The 19434-nt window shown below is 42.7% G+C and overlaps 1 protein-coding gene across 1 annotated transcript; it reads right to left on the bottom strand.

The window, feature by feature from the left end:
• Positions 1–2631: 2631 nt before the first annotated feature.
• On the bottom strand, positions 2632–19194 carry LOC113021174 (caspase recruitment domain-containing protein 11). The gene is made up of 24 exons (XM_026165659.1): positions 19004–19194; positions 15603–15848; positions 14341–14478; positions 13042–13228; positions 12188–12326; positions 10454–10624; positions 10222–10341; positions 10001–10126; positions 9703–9882; positions 9499–9603; positions 9071–9107; positions 8870–8907; positions 8694–8782; positions 8564–8610; positions 8321–8441; positions 7347–7524; positions 7073–7196; positions 6707–6947; positions 6424–6493; positions 6208–6310; positions 5933–6091; positions 5725–5837; positions 5126–5241; positions 2632–3503 (listed from the first exon to the last, which is right to left on the bottom strand). The coding sequence occupies exons 1-24, from the start codon at positions 19008–19010 to the stop codon at positions 3296–3298; spliced, it is 3063 nt and encodes a 1020-aa protein (XP_026021444.1). The 5' UTR covers positions 19011–19194; the 3' UTR covers positions 2632–3295.
• Between the last annotated feature and the right edge of the window lie 240 nt (positions 19195–19434).

Raw genomic sequence — 19434 nt, 5'->3', positions numbered from 1 at the left:
GCTCTCTAACTGGTGGGGAGGTTGTTATATCTTTGCAGGTGGTCTCCTCACTACAGGAGCTCACTCTGCAGGTGGGGGGAGAGATATAGGAGAGGTGGAGAATGAACTCAACCTGGGTGTCTATTGTCTTGTGTAGTTTGGGAGATGATTGGATGATGGGGTGGGTGCAGTTTTCTCTGGGGTGGAGTCGGGTGGGCTGCCCCGGACTCTGTGGGGCTGGGCGGTGCTGCTGCTGCGGGCCCCGGTCCGGATGGGCCTGGGCCCCCTTGCCCTGGTGGGTTCCAGAGTGTGGGGGTGCCTACTGGGGTCAGCAGGGGAGCTGGCCCCAGGGAGGGGCCGCTTGCCCCTCCCTTTCTTCCCTCCCCATCCTCAGCTGCCTCCCTATTCCCGCTCTACCACACCCACCCACACACGCATGGCTTGGGGTGCAGGTATGTCACCAGGGTGCAGGGGAGGCACTCCCCCTCTGTCCCCTTCTGGCCGCCTGTGCCTCAATTTTATTCGGCAACCTAGACATCCACATTACTCACACTCTCACATAACACATACATATAGGGCCTTGGGGGTGGGCACGTTTTACAGCATCCAGAGGATGGTCGGTGTACTCCAGCCCACCTTTGGCGCTGGTGCCCTACCCTCAATTTTAAATGCATTTAGACACTAAGGGTTTTCAGGAAGAGCTGTGCTGCTCTCTGAGAGGAAGCTAGTACCATGCTCTCCTGAGTTTTAAATGCACTTTAGAACAGCACACAGCAACACTACATATGAGCGGGCGTAGGGAGGTTTGAGGTCTTCCTCACCCCGGTTCTGTTAGCCGTCAGGGCTGGGGGGCTGGGAGGAGGTGCTGGCCGTCAGACTGGGGTCTGGGATGCGGGGCCTCCCTGCTACTGCAGATAAGGAGGTGGTCCGCTTGCCTCCACCCCAGAGAGAAGGGTTACATGTCCTGGGTCTAGGTGCGGCTTGCCCCTCTGAGGGCGGGGGTACCTGGACCTGGGATATAGAGTATGTTTGGGGAGTGCGACTGTCTGTGCAGTGTCTATTTGTGTCTGTCTACACGTTGGATGAGTGCCGAGTATTTGGTTGTGCATAATAATAATAATAATAATAATAATAATAATAATAATAATAATAATAATAATAATAATGGATTGCATTTATATAGCGCTTTTCGAGAACCTCAAAGCGCTTTACAATTCCACTATTCATTCACTCTCACATTCACACACTGGTGGAGGCAAGCTACAGTTGTAGCCACAGCTGCCCTGGGGCAGACTGACAGAAGCGAGGCTGCCATATCGCGCCATCGGCCCCTCTGGCCAACACCAGTAGGCAAGTAGGGTAAAGTGTCTTGCCCAAGGACACAACGACCCGGACAGAGCCCAGGGATCGAACCGGCGACCTTCCGGTTACAGATGCGATTCCCAACCCCCTGAGCCACGGTCGCCCCCAATATGGGGTGGGAATGCACGTCTGTGTCCGCGTGTGCCTGTTCGGCTGTGTCTATATGTCAGGTTGGGTCTTGGACTCAACCTCTCTGGGTACATCTCAGGTCCTCTAAAGTACGGAGGCCTATCTCCCCTCACCACACTCCCTGCCGGTGGCTGATGCCCTCAGACGTTGGTGTGTTGGTGGTCCTTGTCGTCTGGGGCTGTGCGCTCATGTATGTACCGGCAGGGCCGGGCGCCTGTGGCCCGGCTGGGCTCCTTCCGGGGGGTGGGATGCCCTCAGACCTCTGGGCCTGAAGCTCGGTCCTCTCTGGCACAGCTAGCTGCCGGCAGAGCCCGCGGGCACGCCACTGCAACCCCCTCTGGCCTCTGCTCCGTAGCTGCGGGGTGACCTCTCCTTTGGGGCTCTACTCAGCTCTTCCCAGGAGGGTGGCACGGTTCCCCCCCCCCTTTGGTGGTCCTCCTCGGGTCCTTGTACTCTGGGGCCTCTGGATATCTGGGGCCTGGATCTCCTCCATACCTACTTCATACCCTGGTGGACGGGGCTATGGCTCCCCACACTCCCTAGCAGATCATTACATGGAGAAACCTTTGGAATAAAAGCATGCTGATCCACACAGGTGTGCACACGGGTGTTCACAGACTCGGACTACACCTTTCTTGGCTGCTGCCTCAAAGCACATTGTGCGCTGTCTATCTTGCGTGCTGCACAATATCGTTTATTATTTAGTATCTACTGCTAGCTAGTTTATTGTGATGGTGCTGGTTTTTTTATTATGTTGCTCTTTGTTGTTTGCTTTCTCTTCTGTTTTTTTTTCTCCATACAGGTGATCCAGGTGTTTTGTTTGTTTTTCTCTCTTTTTTTTTTTTCTTTCCCCCCCTTCTCACCGTCTCTTCTCCCCTTTGGTTTTCTTTCTCTCCCTCTCTTTCTTTCATTCTTTCTCCATGTCCTATCCCCCAGTCATGTCTGTCCCGTTTGTAGCAACTGAAAATAAAATAAATTCATAATTATAATAAAGGTCAATCAAATGGACCAATATGGCAAGGCCATGATGATCCACTTGGTAAAATAAATCCGCTTGGCATCTTTCTTGGCCTCAAGACAACAATTCTGACAGCTAAAGATCCAAACGGGACACAAAAAAAAAAAAAAAAAAAAAAAAGAAGACATTTGAGCAGCTAAACCTATTGTTTCAGGCTCTTTGCTTTGCATTCAGTTCAGTTTGCAGTACATTCAGATTGAAATACAATAATGAATCCACTCCGTCTAAACTCGACACCTTAATGGAGCGTTCATTATTTCACTTCAAATGAAAAAAGCTGAAGAAAACAGGCTGACATAAAATGTAACTGTCCAAACAAACACTGGCCTAGATCTATAATGCACAGATAATATTGTATGAAAAAAAGCTTCAGTTCCCTTAACCTACAACATCTGTCACACTTAATATTCTCACAGCTTCAGCTTTTCACTTAAAACATAATTAAATGACCCGTGGCCTAAATACCAAAAAGTAGGCTCCTTGTGTTATTGAATATAGTTTTGAAGTACAGAAGTATAATAATAAAACCTTAGGTGTGGTAAGTTGAAGGGAAGATTGCAGTTTTAATGAGGTAAGTACATTTGTACTTACATGTACCTTCCTTGTGCGGCTCAAATAAGTTGCAGTTTTTTTTATTTATTCTAGCCAGTCCAGCTTGGCTATTATAGAGACCTATAATTATGAGAATTTCAAAATTATGTTAAAATGTATGTACACAAGCCTAGTGTGGGCTCCTTTGAAATTCTTAGTAGATACTGGCACATGCACTAGTCATACATGGTACCACACACATTCTCTCTCTCTCTTCTACTGCAGCCTATCCAGTTCAACCCAGACCATCGCCCTCTGCTGGCTGTGGATGTTGGTACGTAAAGCAGCCAGCAGCTCATCAGTGCAGCTCCAGGTGTTGGGCTCCAGGGTGTAGTGAAGCATGGGCAGTGTCTCCAGCTGCAGCTCCTCGGCGTGGCACAGCTCCTCCATCACACTGTCCTCCCCACAACGTGGAAAAAACTTTCTGTTTCAAGTGATGGATAAATAATCACCGAGTATCTAAGACATGACTTTTCCAAATATATGTATTTCAAGTAGAGCTGGGCGATATGAGATTTTTTTCATATCACGATATGTTTTTTTCATTTCAGGCGATAACGATATCTATCACGATATAAGCCAAATAACTATATTTGTAAGATTTAAATGTGCCGTTGCTCACAAGTAAAATGTGAAATAATCAGCAGCTTGTTTTTAAATATTTATTTCCCATAATAAGTTCAACAGGGTAGATGTACTTAAGGAACATGAGACTTTTTCAGATAAATAAAAGGCAAATATTGCAAACTACACAAAAGGCAGCCGCTAAAGCGTTTAAGTTTCAAAATAGAACAAATGAAACAGACTAAATTGTCAATTCCACTTAGAAACAAAGTATTAATTCTAAAAATAAATCTTAGTTTGTTTTACAGAAGAACAGACAAAACTGACTAACTTTTGTCAATATCAAATAAACTGAGAACTAAAAGGAAATTCTCAATCTCTCCTTGTTGTATAGCTTAGCTTTTCAAACAGTTTTAACAGTTACTTTAGTCTGACAAAAGCCGAATGACGAATTAGCGCTTCCAGTCAGAGACTGAGGCTACGTCCACACGTACACGGGTATTTTTGAAAACTGAGATTTTCCGTTTTCGTTTTAAAAAATAATCCCGTCCACACATAAAGGCAGAAATGAAGGAAAACGCTGCTATGAACATGCCAAAGCAGCAGGTGGCGCTAGATTCCTAACCGTGCAGAAATGTTGGCCAATCAGAAGTCTAGAAGCCTCGGTGGGAAAAAGTAAACAAAGCTGCGGCATAGAAGCAGAACCGAGTTGTATGTGTGGACGGACAGTAACTGTGTGTATGTGTAAGCATTTAAACACTGCAGAGAGTAGAATTAACAGTAACAGTATTGTAGAAATTCATTTCACCGAAACAATAACGCGGCGCACAGTGTGACGCATGCACCAGTTTATTGTATTTCCAGACTTGCTTTCGGCACAATTTACAGTGCACGCTACTCTGTTTTTTGTCAGACTTGAAATAGCCGAAATACCTTCACACTACGGAACTTCTTTGGCTCTTCCGTTCGACAATCTCTCCGGCATTGGAACCATCGTCTGTTTTCTCTTCGGTCACGCTCGGTTGATTTTTCTAGTCGGCACACTCATTTCCTCCATTATACGCTGGCTCCATTACCTGCTGGCTGCTTCCCAAACAAACACACGTGCGGCTTGGCACTTGTGCTGTACGTAACAAGTCACGCGACGTGACGCTGCGGCTGTGATTGGTTGACCTTTTTTTTTTTTTTTTTTTTTTTTTTTTTTTTTTTTTAAAGAGGACAAGAGCGGCGAGGTCTATCGCGATAGCTTAATTTCTCTATCGAGTAAAAGTTATATCGCGATACATATCGTTATCGTTCTATCGCCCAGCTCTAATTTCAAGGTAAGAAATAATCACTCTAGAGAAGTTAAACGCTCCTTACTCCACAAAGTGGATTGCCATTAAATACATACAAAGCTTGGATAAAGTACAGTAGTGCTGCTATGGTGAGACCAGAACTTACTGTAGCACTGAACTGAAAACTGCCTGTGTGTGCACTTACCTCAGCTTCTTGTGTTTTTTGTTCTTGGGGCGAATATGGATGACGATGGGGTAAATCCCAAGTCTCAATAAGCCTTCAACACTGGACAAGCCCAGCTCGAGCAGGCAGTGTTTATCCTGAGACAAAGAGATGGCATCTGTTTATCTACAGCTCGTTTAAGGTCCCAACACACCATTTCCATCAGGTTGGGTCAGGACTTTGCCTGGGCCATTGCAAAACTCGCTGTGTTTGGTTTTCTACAAACGTGGTGCCTTCCATTATAACCAAACATCTCCGTATGTATGCTGTCATACAACAAGCCATCCTTGTTTAGTCTTTTTTAAATCATGCTCTCATGAACTTTAACATTTAACATGCTAACTGAGCCTAGTTTTTTAAAGGATTTCAGAGTCCTGTGGAAATTTCTCCCCGCGATTGTCGGTAATTGACTTTTATTGGTTACTTAATCGTCCTAAAAACAGCATTCTTCATTGTCCTTGAGGAAGACATTTAGTAGGATGGTTGTAAAGCAAAATGTGGTGACATTTTTGCATTTTCGTCAGGCAAAGCAAAAGCTTCTTTTTGAAAACCACACCCCCAGAAAACACCGCTGACCTTACCTGGCTGATGACATCCTGTATTGACTGCAGCCTTATGCCAAGGGCCTTCTCTGGACTGCAAGAATCCAACAAGAATATTCTCTTGTCTTGTCTCTCTGAAGCTGGAATGGGCTCTGAAAATATTTAATGTATGATCAACAAATCAGCACCAAACTTTGTGCACTGTTGGGTCACTGTGAGTGGATAGGTCTGTGTGTTGCACAGATACCTGGCTGGCAGGTGTTAAACTTTAATCCAGACTGTGCTGGTTGCAGGAGCTTCTCTATCAGACCACGGGACAGCAGAGACGGTGAGAAGATGACTGGCCGCTTGGTCTGAACCTGCACTGACTGTACTAAACTGTAAGGGATTAAGTGGTCCTCATGGCCTGACATGGCAAAAACAAGTACAAATACATCAACACAAAGTGTGCACATACACAAACAATTCATTTATGACACAAACATGCTATTTCATTGAGGGAGCGACAGGGCTTCAACTTACGTTTGCTGAGCGTGTAAAGGACCTGTTGTGTGGAACCAATCCCACGGCAGTTTGGATCCACCGCTTTGACCAATCGTACACGGCCTGATGTTTTCTTTAAGAACTACGCAAAGAAAAATATACATCTTCCAATGAGGAAACGGGAAAAAACTGTAATATGAGGCACCACAGCCGTTGTGCATGCTGATCATGTAATTTAAATATGCATCAACTTACCATCTTCTTCTTAGAGTCCTTTTGCTCCACTGACATTTTTCGTAACCTTATGAGTAACAACTGTTGAGCCCTGAAAGAGAAGTCGATATATTCTTAGTTATTTACACTAGTCACACAGCTATTTTGTTATCAATCTAAATTTATTCGCCAGTTTTGTAAATATATCTACCTTCTCTTATATGTACTTGAACTAAATAACACTGGCCTTGTGGAACTTTCAGGACTGAATTGTGCCTTTAAAATAATAATAAAGCAAAGTCACGTCAAAGTCTGACTGACATACCGGTTGTAGTTGGGCATGGATCCTGTCTGCAAATGCTTGGCTGTGCTCGGGTCCACCAGGGAGCAGCGCCATTGGTATTTTCCATTGTACCTTGTATCTGTGACATGTATAATGTCATCACAAGAAACACCCAAAGATGGCGGGTCACCATGAGGCTCCATGCTGAGATTAACACGCACATAGAAAGAGTCAGGACCCAAAAAAGTTGGCGATGAAACCTGCGAGGACAGGTTTGAGTACCCTGAGGATGAGAAAGCATGAGAGGGGGCACCTTAGCGTCACCTTTCTGCACCACGAGGGGAGATTTCAAGAGCAGACTGACCGGCCTCATATGAATTTTTCAAACCTCTGAAGTAACAGACTCACCCTCTGGGTTGCTCTGGAATTTAAGTGTTGACGGCTCGGTCCACCACTGCAGAGAAAAGTGGGCCACCTCAGCAGTGCACTGACTCAGCAGCACACTTCCCCCACCAAACAGGACTTGCTCCAGCTAAAAACAACAGGACAAAAACTGCATGTCATTCTACAGCCTCATTTTCATAGAAGCAAAGGCACACACTTGTCCTTGTGGTACACGTATTTCCACATGCACACATTAAAAGTGCTCATATATGATTTAATCGCATATGCAGACGCCAACCTCCAGCAGCTCGCTGCCCTCCTTCAGTCCACATTGTTCAGCTGGGGAACCTGCTCTCACATGGCTGACAAATATCCCCGTTTGGCTTCCTCCAATGATGGTGATGTCATCGGCAAGACTTGGTCTCCTGTGCTTTGGAGAGGTTGGGGGACTTGGAGATGGTGAGCAGTGTAGGTTCCTGAGAGATGGCAGAAGACCGTCAGAAGCAGTAAGGATGAAATTACATAACACTAGTCTGTGATGGCATTCACTTTGCTTTGGTGCCACTTTTGTGCTCTTTACATTATGTTGTACACTATGACAGAAAATTGCACTTATATAATATTAATCACATTCAAAACTGTTTAAATTTTTATCATACAGTAATTATGTAATGAACTCCATTTTTTAATACCAAAAAGATAATAATAATAATAATATATAATAATAATAATAATAATAACAACAATAATAACAACAATAATAATAACAATAACAATGATAATAATAACAATAATAATAATAATAATCCACCAGGAGAAAATAAAATGAAGGACAAACCAGATACATTTTAAAGACATCTAAACATTTAAACCATGAAGTTTTTTTCTTTAATTGTTTAAATTTGAAAATTTTACTTCATGTGCTGGAAAGATTTTTTCCTTTGAAGCTGTAGATTGACATCTGCTCTTCCTTTTTTTTTCTTAGCTCTGTTGGTTTGTTCTCGCCTGTTTGTTTACAATAAATAAAGTTATTTTTGAGTTGTGTAATGGTCTGTGGCCTAATACCCACAACGTACCTCTGACAAAAGAAATGTTAATGCTCTTCTATACTAATGTTAATGTTACGACCTTTTAGGACCATCATTCTCACCTACGAAGATTAAGAGATTGCCCTGCAGAAATTAATATTACTTGTAATTAAGGAGGAAAAATGACAGTTTAACAGAGCTTTTACTGGTTTCAGTGACAGGCATCAAAGCTGTAAGTTTGTACCTGGGCACTTTGGGACTGGGCTGCTGTGCAGAGACTATGGGCAGGTTGACCAGGTCAGGGGGGAAAAAATGAGACTGCAAGGAGCTCCACGAATCTGACAAAGAAGGCTCACTCTGCTCACCTGAAAACACCAGAGAGCCTTTTAATGTACACTTACATTTTTGTTATTATTAGATTGAACATGATTAATCACCAACACATTGATTAAAAAAAAATGGTTGTAAATGCAAGAGTCAAATGTACCTGGAATGTTGTCATTCTCATCACTGCCCCATGAGTCCAAGTCAAACCTTTGTGGAAGCAAAACGAGGAAAATGGTAATCAACGTGAGAATAACGGGGAAAATTGCAGGGTGAAAAATATATGAACTCACTCTGTGTTGACTCGACGGTTGATGGAGTTCATGCAAGGAGGAAAGGGGAATGTGGAAAGGCGGTTTATTTCCTTTTCATTGGTTTCTGTCTGAGGGTGAGGAGGTAAACATAAAGATGCAGATCTTTAGAATCTTATTTTTATTATTTTTATTATAAGCAGGGCTTTGATACTCACTGACAGCAAGAGGTTCTCCTCTGAGTTTGAACCAGAATCTGTGAATCAGCAGAAAAACACCGTTTACTTTAACCTAAAACACTTGTGATGAAATCCCCCACCGACCTTCCTACTTTGTGTAAATGAAAAGTACAAAAGCAAAAGGATTGCACAAAGAAACACTAGATAAGCATCATCCAGCTGCCAGTGTGGTTGACTTACCCTCTGAGTTTTCATTGGCTGGGCCACTAGAGGGCACCTGTGACACAGAAAAGATGCTCAACAGAGTATGAGCTCGCAGATAATGAGATGTAAGGTACAGGCACGAACATGCAAAGAGTTGCACAAGAATGCATTGCAACATTTCCTGCTCATAATAGGACCCCTTGCCTTGTCTAGCTGCAGTGAAATGTTTCAGTCAGAAAGATACATTCTCTGCATAGCACACAAACAGCATGAAAAAACAAGTTTTTATCCTGTGGGAATTCCTATGATATAAAATGAAGTGGTGATTACACAGCAGTTAGGTCAGTAAGGCCTGTTTCGATTCCTTCTGATCTTAATTTAATCAAACAGGGCAGTTGTGATTCTGTTGTTATTGTCATTCTCATCATAATAACTAAACTACTGGTATTAACCGCAGCACTGACCTTTCTTAGTAACAGATTGGTTCTTCTCGGCTGCGGGCTCAGATCCAGGCCGGGGGAACAGCAGGGGCCAAAGCACTGTTCCTCACTACACAGAGACAGGTGGGACTGGGGGGCAGAGATGGAGGACAACATTTGCATTAAAAAGTTTCTGTAGAAGGCAGGGGAAGGTGAGCGCTGCCCTCATGACTTAGTGTTTGAACTCACACAGTGCAGGCAGGAGCTGTTTGGCTCCATTTTCTCCTGGCTCCTCTCCCTCTCTTTGTCCAGCTCTCTCTGCTGCTGCTCCAGGTTGGCCTGCAGCTCAGCAATGCGTTTACGCAGACGGTTCTTATCCAGCAGACAGTCGGTGTACTCAAGCTGCAGGCTGTCTCGACTGCGCAGGGCCTTGAGATGAGAGGACAGAAGTGCAGAAAGTGAATAGGTTGGTGATGTGCGAGAATAAGCCAGAGCAGCTAAAGTGACTGATGAACTCTTTGTGGTTAGACAGTGTGCTCTCACTAACCTGGTCTCTCTCCTTTTCCAGCTCCATGATTTGGTTGAAATAGGACACACTCCTCTTCTGCTCTGTCTCCCAGTCCAGCTGGAGAGTCCTCACCTTCAGCTGTAGCTGTTCGCACTGAGACTCCAACTGCAAGTACAGTCCAGAAAAGAAAGTATCATGAAGGAAAAGGTCATTATAATGTTATAATGTATTATATAATATGATGGCAGACAACCTCTCACCTTGTCCCTTTGCTCTTCAGTGTTTTGGAGCTCGCTCTGTAGTTTGGTGATGATATCGCAGAACTCCTGTCTCTGCTCGGCAGCCTCCCTGCGGTCCTGCTTCAGGATATCCATCAGAGCCTGAGGTGAACCAAAACAAAATGAACACAGATAAAAAAAAATACAACAAAGAATGATAACAGCTTAAAAAACATGATTTCAGATGATACACAATATGCAATCAAAAACATACAACGACTCCAGTGGGTGGGATCGAGTTCTTCATCTGACTTCCTGTAGTCTCAGTTTTCTTAGGCAGGTTTTCTGGTAGAGCAGGTGTAGAACCAGTTACAGCTTTAGAGGCATCAGGGGCACCACTTGTTTTTTTCTCTGCTGCTGCCAGCCTGGACTTAAGCTCCTCTACCTGCATGTATGGAGAACAAGCAAATAATAAGCATATCAATAACCTGCTAGTGTGGGACTCTTTTATATTTTAATATCAGGAGCTAATATCAGCTGCTCCTTTATTGACAGTGGGTTACCACGACAAATGTTTTTTCCCCTGATATTGAACCAGGGATCTTTTGTTTTTCAGGCAAATATGTGAACAATAACACAAAGGTCCCACTGATAGCAGTATCTCTAAGTCTACAAATATTATCCATTAAGGGGACTTGTTACACTCGTAATCCACAACCAGTTCAAAAGGTGAGACCCAAGGAAAGTCACAAAGAAGACAAAATGAATATAATGCAAGATGATATTGGCAGTGCAAAGGTGGAGGTGTGTATATGAGGCAGGGTGATTGGCTATTTAAAAACGGGTATCAAGAACGATAATGTGGGGCATCTAGCCACGAAGGATGGAAAACAGGAAGGGAAATAGATAACGATGTGACCTAACTGAGAATTAAAAAAATTAAAAAGGGAATGATGTCACTGAAATGTTTTAACCACTTGGTTCTTAAAATAGTCGTTGCTGCTTTTAGGTCAGCATGATGTCGGTCAAAGCGGGCATACCTAATATGGTCACACAGATCAGGCTGGGAGCACTGAAGCCCCACCCACCGCTAAACAAACTCTGTGTTTACGAGGGACAGCAAACAGAAGTAAAGTGGCTTAAATGGTGTGTGGCCTTCAAAGGAGAGAAACCTTAAATGGCTCATTTTAGACAGTAGACAGCAGCCGCTGGCAAAAAGATCCCACTTTGAGATAAGAATGACTTTCAGTAAACAGCTGGAAATGAGCTTAAAGCTTTAAGGTGGAACATTTAAATGCAAAAACCAAAGAGAATTCCACAAGTTGCTTCTTTCAGAGTTTACGTTTCTGTGAAAATCTTTCAGTAATCTGAATTCAGAGGCTGGGACTCGTGATAAGGTGTCAACTGGTCCACTATGGCTCTTCAGAAGATGACAGGAAGGGCTATAGGGTGGGTGGACCTCTCTTGGTTTTGCCATTTTGGACTTAAAATAATAAGAAAAAACCCAGGGCTAAATAATGATGATTTCAAACTATTCTAATAAAAATATAGGATTTTAAAGATCATAGATAGACTGTAGATCATACACTGACTTGCAGCTATTAATATCGCCTTATTTTTACAGCCAGCTGGCTCATTCCTCAGTGGTTCTGTCAACATGTTGTAACAAATCCTGGGGTGGCTGATAACATCTGCCCCTGCTGGCTCGAGCCGCTTCATTTATCTCTTTTGCTGCGTGCCATCCAAAGAAGTTTCGTTGCCTCAGGTGCTTTTATTTGTTCCCTTTTTTATGCCTTCAGACACCACATAACTTCCGAGAACAGCGCTTGTTTCTGTTATATGCATGGCAGCAAGAGGTATCGAAGTCGTATCAAAGCAAACAAAGCTCTTTCTGGCTGACATGGAGCACCTAAAACAGCAGCTTAAAAGTGAAATCAAACAGATGCAAAATGCAAGAGAACTAACATTAATATAAAAATATATTTTTCTTTCACCCAAACCAACTGACCTGACTCAGCAGTTCTCTCTCTCTGGTTGAGGCTTTGCCTTGATCCTCCAAGGCTCTGGAGTACTTCACAGCCTGCTCCAGGTGTCGGTCTTTCAGCTTTCCCAGCTCTCGACTGGCTAACTCCCAGTCTTGACGCAGCCTTGAGATCAAAAACCATCCAGATCAAACATTTTCACTTTTTGTTACCAACTTGTTTTTCTACAAATGTAAAGATGAATTTTCGTGGCTCAACAATTTTAGATAACTCTGGAATTGGCAGAGGTGAAGATGTTGAGATTTGAATTTGGAGTGAGCAGGATGGACAAGATTAGAAATGAACATCAGGTGGACAGACCAGATTAAGTGGTGCAAAGACAAAGTCACAGGCTGGAGGTGCCAGGCTGGAGGACAAGAGGAAGTCCACAGAGGAAGCTCATAGATGTAGTGGAGGAAGACTCGTGGAGAGATGGTGTTTCAGAGGAAGATGCCACCACAACCAACATGTTTATTTTTTTTGTTTTTCTCAGTGTTTAAAATGATTTCTGCAGAATGAGAGTAAAACAGTTTGAAGAAAGTAACATGAAATGTTCTTAAAAGTGTTTTTTTATTGTTCAAAAGTTGTTTAATGACAGAGAAACACATTCTGGAGCCAACGCTGTAGCAGCACATCAGGTTTCTTCCCACTGGGATATAAAGTAGAGGGAAAGTAGGCGGGAACAATGGTGCCCTGACCCCTGTAGCTCTGACAGCCTTTGTGGATTATTAATATCACCTTGTAAATTCACCCCATGTGAATTTACAGGTTTCTATGACATATTTGATTCTTTGACAGAAAAGCTTTAAAGGAAGAAACTGGAAACTAGAAAAGCCCAAACCTTTCCAGCTGTAGTTTGTCATGGCGTAACTCCTGAGCTTTACGCTCAGCGCGGCTTCGCTCCTCCTCCGCCATCCGGCAGCGCTGAGACAGGCGCCGTTCGCACATGCGGCTGTTTCGAAGCTGCTCCCTCAGTTTACGCACCTCCAGCAGCAGAAACTGAGTCAAACCCTCTGGACCTTCCTCATCTGCGTAGAAAGAGAATCACACGTGGAGGTCATTATCATGGAAGGAGGGTATTGTGAATCAATGGAAATTGTAAACTGAATTGTGAGCCAGAGAAACTGGCTTTAATGTGTGGGGAGAAAGGACAAATACATGTTTATGTGTTGTGGCTGTCAGTAAATGGCACGCAAGAGAACATTAATGCCAAATGTGCAAATGTGTTCACTCTTTTCTCTGCTCTTGGGCAACATAATAGCTTTGTAAAATAATCATATGCTCACTTTCAAAGAAAGCGCTTATGTTCCAGTTATTTGTTAACCATTTCTGTTCGTCAGCAATGAAAGTAAATTAGATGTGTTTGCGGTTAAGATTCACATACGGCCCCTTTTAAATTTAAATGTCTTGGCTTTAATTTGGTTGTCAGTAAAGAAGAACTCATCGAACTCATCACTTTGGGCTAGGCTAGTTTTTGCAGTCCAGAGCTGAATTATGTGAAAATGAGTGTATTCAACCATCGATGTTATTATCCTGTCATAGCACCACTGTGAGAACCCCTATGACAGCTGGGATAGGTTCCTGGCTGCCATAGGGGTTAGATGTCAGGTACATCTGTCTGTCACAGGGCTAACAGAGAGAGATAGACAACCATTAAAGTTCAAAGTCACAGTTTAGAATCATCATTCAGCCCAATGTGCATGTTTTTGGACTGTGGGAGAAACTCAGAGTACCCATGCATCACGGGTAGAACATAAGTGGGTTAACACTTGGGACTGAATGACTGTGACGTGACAGACTAACCATTGTACTGCCTAAGTATAAACCTTAAATCCTTAAATGTAATCATCAAAATACTTTAGTAGTCTTCACAAACACTCAGTTGTTTTTAAAATTTATAGTGAATTAAGCTAAAATGCATTAAGAAAAACACACCCACAGTAATTTGAGTGTATAAGTTCATCATGAAATCTAGAATATCCCCATACATGGAACATTTTCCATGTCACGTAAATGCTTTGGGGGATTTTTCTTAAGCCTGAGTTACTTTAACTTTAAAGTTTTAATTTAAGGTTAATTGATGGTTAAGTCCCCCTACTATGCCATTCTTCTTTCTATCCACAAAAAAATCTCTGCTTGCCTAGTATGAGGGAGCATCGGTGTGTTGGCTGTTGCCCGGTCAGCTGTGTGTACTGCTCTGGATGGTAAAACTCCAGTGACTCCATGAAGGCCTGAAGACCTCGCTGGCCCTGACCGCGCAGGATGTCCAGCAAACGGCCTTTTTGTGACAAATAGGGAACAGAAAACATAAGGTGAGTAACACTGCAAGTGTGGAATAATTTACTTTCCGTTGCATGACATTATACAGTGACAATGCTGAAAGATAGGTGCAATGACAAAAGGTCAGCTTAGGGTAAAGCAGCACGTTTAACTAACAGATTAAAGAGTCTCAGCACAAGAATGCTACCTCTTTGATGTATGTGTCATTACCTCTGTAGTTACATGCTGTTGGTATTTCAAACACGACAATGATAAAAGACTGAAACAACAAAATTCTCCGGGGGTTGGACCAGGTGTTTGCCTTCAGTGTCTCTTCATTTACAACATACCTTTCATCTTTATCCTCATCCTTCTCTCTGCCTGCCTCGACTTAGCAATGAAGTTCCTGCTCTTTTCTCTCACTGGAGCATTTATTCAGTTTTCCTGTTTCTGACTGATGAACTGTTAGACAAACATTCACATCTAATGTTTATCCTCTTGAAGTTTCACCAAAGAACCCACTTCTTGTAGTCTTTTAAGACTGCAGCTCAGCGTCAAATGAGTAATCACGTGTTTGCTTAAATTTCAGTGCTCTGACACCATTGAAACGATGCTGAAGCACAGATGTCACTTTGACTCTAAAGAAAACCTGAAAATGACAATTTATGAATCATTTCCTCAAGGCGTCGCTCGCACTGAGACTTTAAATGTGTTTATTTATATTTCAGTTACAATCATTTAACGGGCCAAATGAGCAGGCCAAATTCTCTGAGCAACGGAGAAAGGCCCAGTGTTATGTTACACTCCCATGAACTGTAGTAGACCATTGCTGGTTGTGACTAAAGCTTGGATTACTGCACTTTCAGCTGTGGCAGTACAAGTCTGTACAAGCGGATTAAGAAAGAAAACTAGGAAGTGTGGGATGTGACCCATATCTTGTTATTGGGCGTCGCACTGACTGCGGAGGATGTACGCTGATGGTTTTGGTGGGTGAGTGCACTGTTGAAAGCTACAGCACTTCTGAACCCCTGTGGTATGGCATGTTCGTATCGTTCTGAAGCACCATCTTTTCCTCATGTCTCTATAAATCTGTAGGTGCTGATCACTGATTTGACTTTTCAGCCGAGCTCTTCTTCCTCTCACCAGCTTTGCTGATGCGCAGGGGGTACTGCGTGGAGTTGAGCACCTCATCTTCATCCTGCTCGTCGATGACCTTGCACTGGCGCAGGTACGGCGTGAGTTTTGCCGGGTTGAGGATCCGCGTGAGCTTGTGTCGTACTCCCTCCACGCGGTCCCACAGCTCCTCGCAGCGCTCCTCTGACCACGAGGGAGAAGCTTGTGATTCCTCCTGAGCGATGTCGTCGTCCTCCTCCATCCAGACGGTGACACCTGCGCACGACCAAAAAACGTATCAGTTCAGCAAAGAGCCTGGTCTGGAAAGATAAAACAATGTCCCTTAGTTCATGTTTTTTTTCCATTTACCGAAAATATGCTTGTTGCCTCGGGCCTTGCTCATGTCCCACTTCAACTTTACGAGCCAGATTTCCAGACATGCCCTATGTCCACTCCCAGACTAAATATTTTCCCAAGCAGAATTCCTTTGTGAATTTGTTTTTGTCTGACCCCTCTTATCTGAATTCCTTCAAACATCAAAGTAGGTCAAACATTGTGTCATTTATGCGCTTTCTAAACAGTAACTATCTGTTTTTTAACAAATAATAATAACAAAAACCTTTTGAGAGCAAGTTTAATATAATTTCATGCCATAATTCGCTGTGCCTAACACTGAAAGGCTATAAATCCTGGTAGGATTACTGGATTAATCTGCTGCATAGCGATTAAATGAAATGGGGCTCCTTTACTTATAAGAGTCTACTCACTACAAAACAGCCTGACAGGTCTGTTGTGGAACTGAGTCTCCAAAAAAAGACTAAAGAGACAAAGAGAAACTGATTTGATGAAGTAAGTGAACAGGAACTTCAATATAACAAATCAGAAGTAGTTAAATTGTTGTAGAGCAAAGGGTCTGCTGTTGAAGTAGCAGGGAGGACTCCGAATCATGGGCTCAGAGGACAGGAATGCAAAGATAGGTGTGACTCATATTGCACATCAACAAACACTCCAGGGGACCACAGACAAAAGCTTTCTCAGCCTGATTCACTTCACCAGACAAGGGGAGAAAGTGAATAGAAACTGTCACACAGAATTCCTCCATATTAAAGAAGAGACAACATAAAGGGCGGTGATTCAGTTATCAGTGAACTATAAAGTACGAAAATATACCGTAAGGCCCCCAAAAGCTGCATGGATCGCAGACATATGTCATTTTTGTTGGGGGGCAAATATAGTGGGGTTTATATTTCCAGGAAGGCAAACAAACTGATCCATTACAAAAAAGAGAGATTATTTTTCCCATATTGATGCCTGAGTGATAATGGGAGTTCCTGCCACTCTGTGCAGGTGATCAAAGCAGTCTGAGGTAACAGGCAGGTTGAGGCAGGCTTGGCTGATCTGTTTTCATGGGATTACGAAGCAACTCCTTACACTCAAGGAAAACAAATACTGGATAGTCATTAGCTGTAGGAAGTAGTTCATCTGCACTGCTAACCAAAGACCTGTTTTATATTCAGAGTAAATAAAAACAGCGGCACACAGTAACACCGATAAGATAAAATTAAGTATCGTTTGGTTCAATGAGAAGATTATGCTTGAAACCTGTTTATCACAGGGTTCATCTCCATATCTTTCAGTAAATTTCACTTATTGTTTGTTTTGGAAATGCGATACACCCCCACACCTTCTGTAAAGTGCAAAAGTCTTGAGTCAACCCTGATTTTTTATATTTTGCAAGGAGTCAGACTTTCCTGTAAATATAAAAAGCAGTCTTGATCAATATTTCTTGAAGCTTTCTGAAGCTTTTTCAAAGTTTTTCTTTCTTTCTTTGGCTGCTTTTCCCACTTGTTTTCAGTCCAGTGTTTGTACCTGACAATTTTCAGGGGAATATTTTTTTTGTTTGTTAAGCTGCTTAGCACTGACCTTCGAAGCATTCAGGCTAACTCGAGGGATGAAACAGTGTTTGTTGTGTCTACAGATAAAAGAAAATTCGGCAAAGAGCCAATTTAAAGTTGTATCTTAAGGCACTTTTTACTAGAAGCATGTCCCACATCATTTGTTCCCATTTGTTTTTTGAATCTATGGAAAATGTCTAAGACAAAAAGACAACACAGTCTGACAGCCAAGTAGTAGTACTCTAAAGAGCTAAAGAGCCATTAGGAAACTTGGGATATCTCGGCAGTATGTGCTGTGTGTGGTGTGCAGTGTGTCCATAAAAAACTTCAGAAGTAGATAAAAAAAGAAAAACTGGCGGGCCTACAAAACCATTTAAAGCAGATAAACAGTACCTGGAAGTCCTGTTGTTAAAAGTCCCGACACAGGACCTGAAAGATGCAACTGGCCCTTCCGTTGCTCCATGGACTGTAACAGACCGCTGAAGCCTAACCAAAAATGATCTCAGTAGAAGGCTTACTGTAACAAAGTCATTCTTAATGAAGGGGAATAAAGGCCGAGGTAGCCAAATTACAGAAGAACTGCAATGAAAGCAGGTCTTATGAAGTGATGTATCCAAGTTAGAAATTTTTGGCTAATCGTCTGTAAGTTTGGAGAAGATCAGGAAAGAGGTACAAAAGTGAGTTTATAAATCTATCAGTAAAACACGGTGGAGACTCTGTCAGTCAGTGGTGATCCTCCCTGAATTGATAGAATTATGAATGCAGAATAGTGGAGTACTATCTGGAAGCATTTGATTAGAAACAATTTCATTTTTTGGCAACAATAAATGATGCCAAACAGACTGCCAATACAGTAAAAGTGTAAATGGATAGAAAAACACACTGTTGAGTCTGGATTAGTCTGGAGAATTATTCTTGAAGAACTTAAAGAAATGTCAAGAAATCTGACTAAAAGATTAAAGGTGGTCATAACAAATATTGACTTTCAAGTATGTTATAATTATACAGACTCCGTTTTTGCCTTATAGTGTATTTCCATTTATGTTTGCATATTTTTTAAACTGCTGTAACCATTTTCAGTTTTCCGATTAAAACATAAAGCAATAAGGAGTGACTCTGTCGGACTTTGGGGAAATCCTTAGTTTGTATTTGAAATGAGTAAAAATATACTAGAAGTGTTCATAAATCACCATGGTCTGAAATTATTTTGTTGCAAGAAACTGGCCTTAAAAAAAAAAAAATCAAAAATAAATAAATAATGAGAATAATAAACTTGCAGAGACTGTCACTGCAGCTGTTACTACTTCAGCAGTTGTTATGCTTGTTTACACAAATCAGACATAAAAGCGTACCACTGATAATAACCCAGTAACAGGAGCACACTCCTGCTGCCCGGTAACACCTGTTTATTCGGTTAATGATTGCTAGAAAAGTCTGGTAACCTGTTACTAGTAACACCGTTCAAGCTAATCAAGCTAAAAATTACGCTAAACAGCGACTAAAAATCTGTTACTTTAATCTTAAATGTTGACTTACCACTCATAATTTTCTCCTGTGAATCTGAGTCCCAGTAAACCGCACTGCGATCCAGTCTTTACATCCCAGTCAGGTCCACAAACACAGCCGAGGAGCGCACGATACACGCTCGCACACCTTTGCGCACTCTGCTCCAGTTCCTCCACCCTCAACCACAACATCCAATTGTCAGGCAAGAGGAAGGAGGGAAAAGTCCCACTCCTCTCCAAATCACGGCGGATTTCCTTATCGGGACTTATGATGTCAGTGTAGCAGAGGCCGGAGGCACTAGATGGCGCTTTCAACCAATGCTTGTCCACACACACACACACACACACACACACACACACACACACACACACACACACACACACACACACACACACACACACACACAGCTGTCACGTATAAACTCCGCATTTCACACTTTCCACGGCTGTCAGATGGAAAAA

This window comes from Astatotilapia calliptera, chromosome 4 (assembly GCF_900246225.1).
Source record: "Astatotilapia calliptera chromosome 4, fAstCal1.2, whole genome shotgun sequence".
In the NCBI taxonomy this organism is placed as follows: Eukaryota; Metazoa; Chordata; class Actinopteri; order Cichliformes; family Cichlidae; genus Astatotilapia; species Astatotilapia calliptera.
The sequence above is the reverse complement of the archived record's forward strand: the minus strand, read 5'-3'. Positions and strand labels throughout refer to the sequence as shown.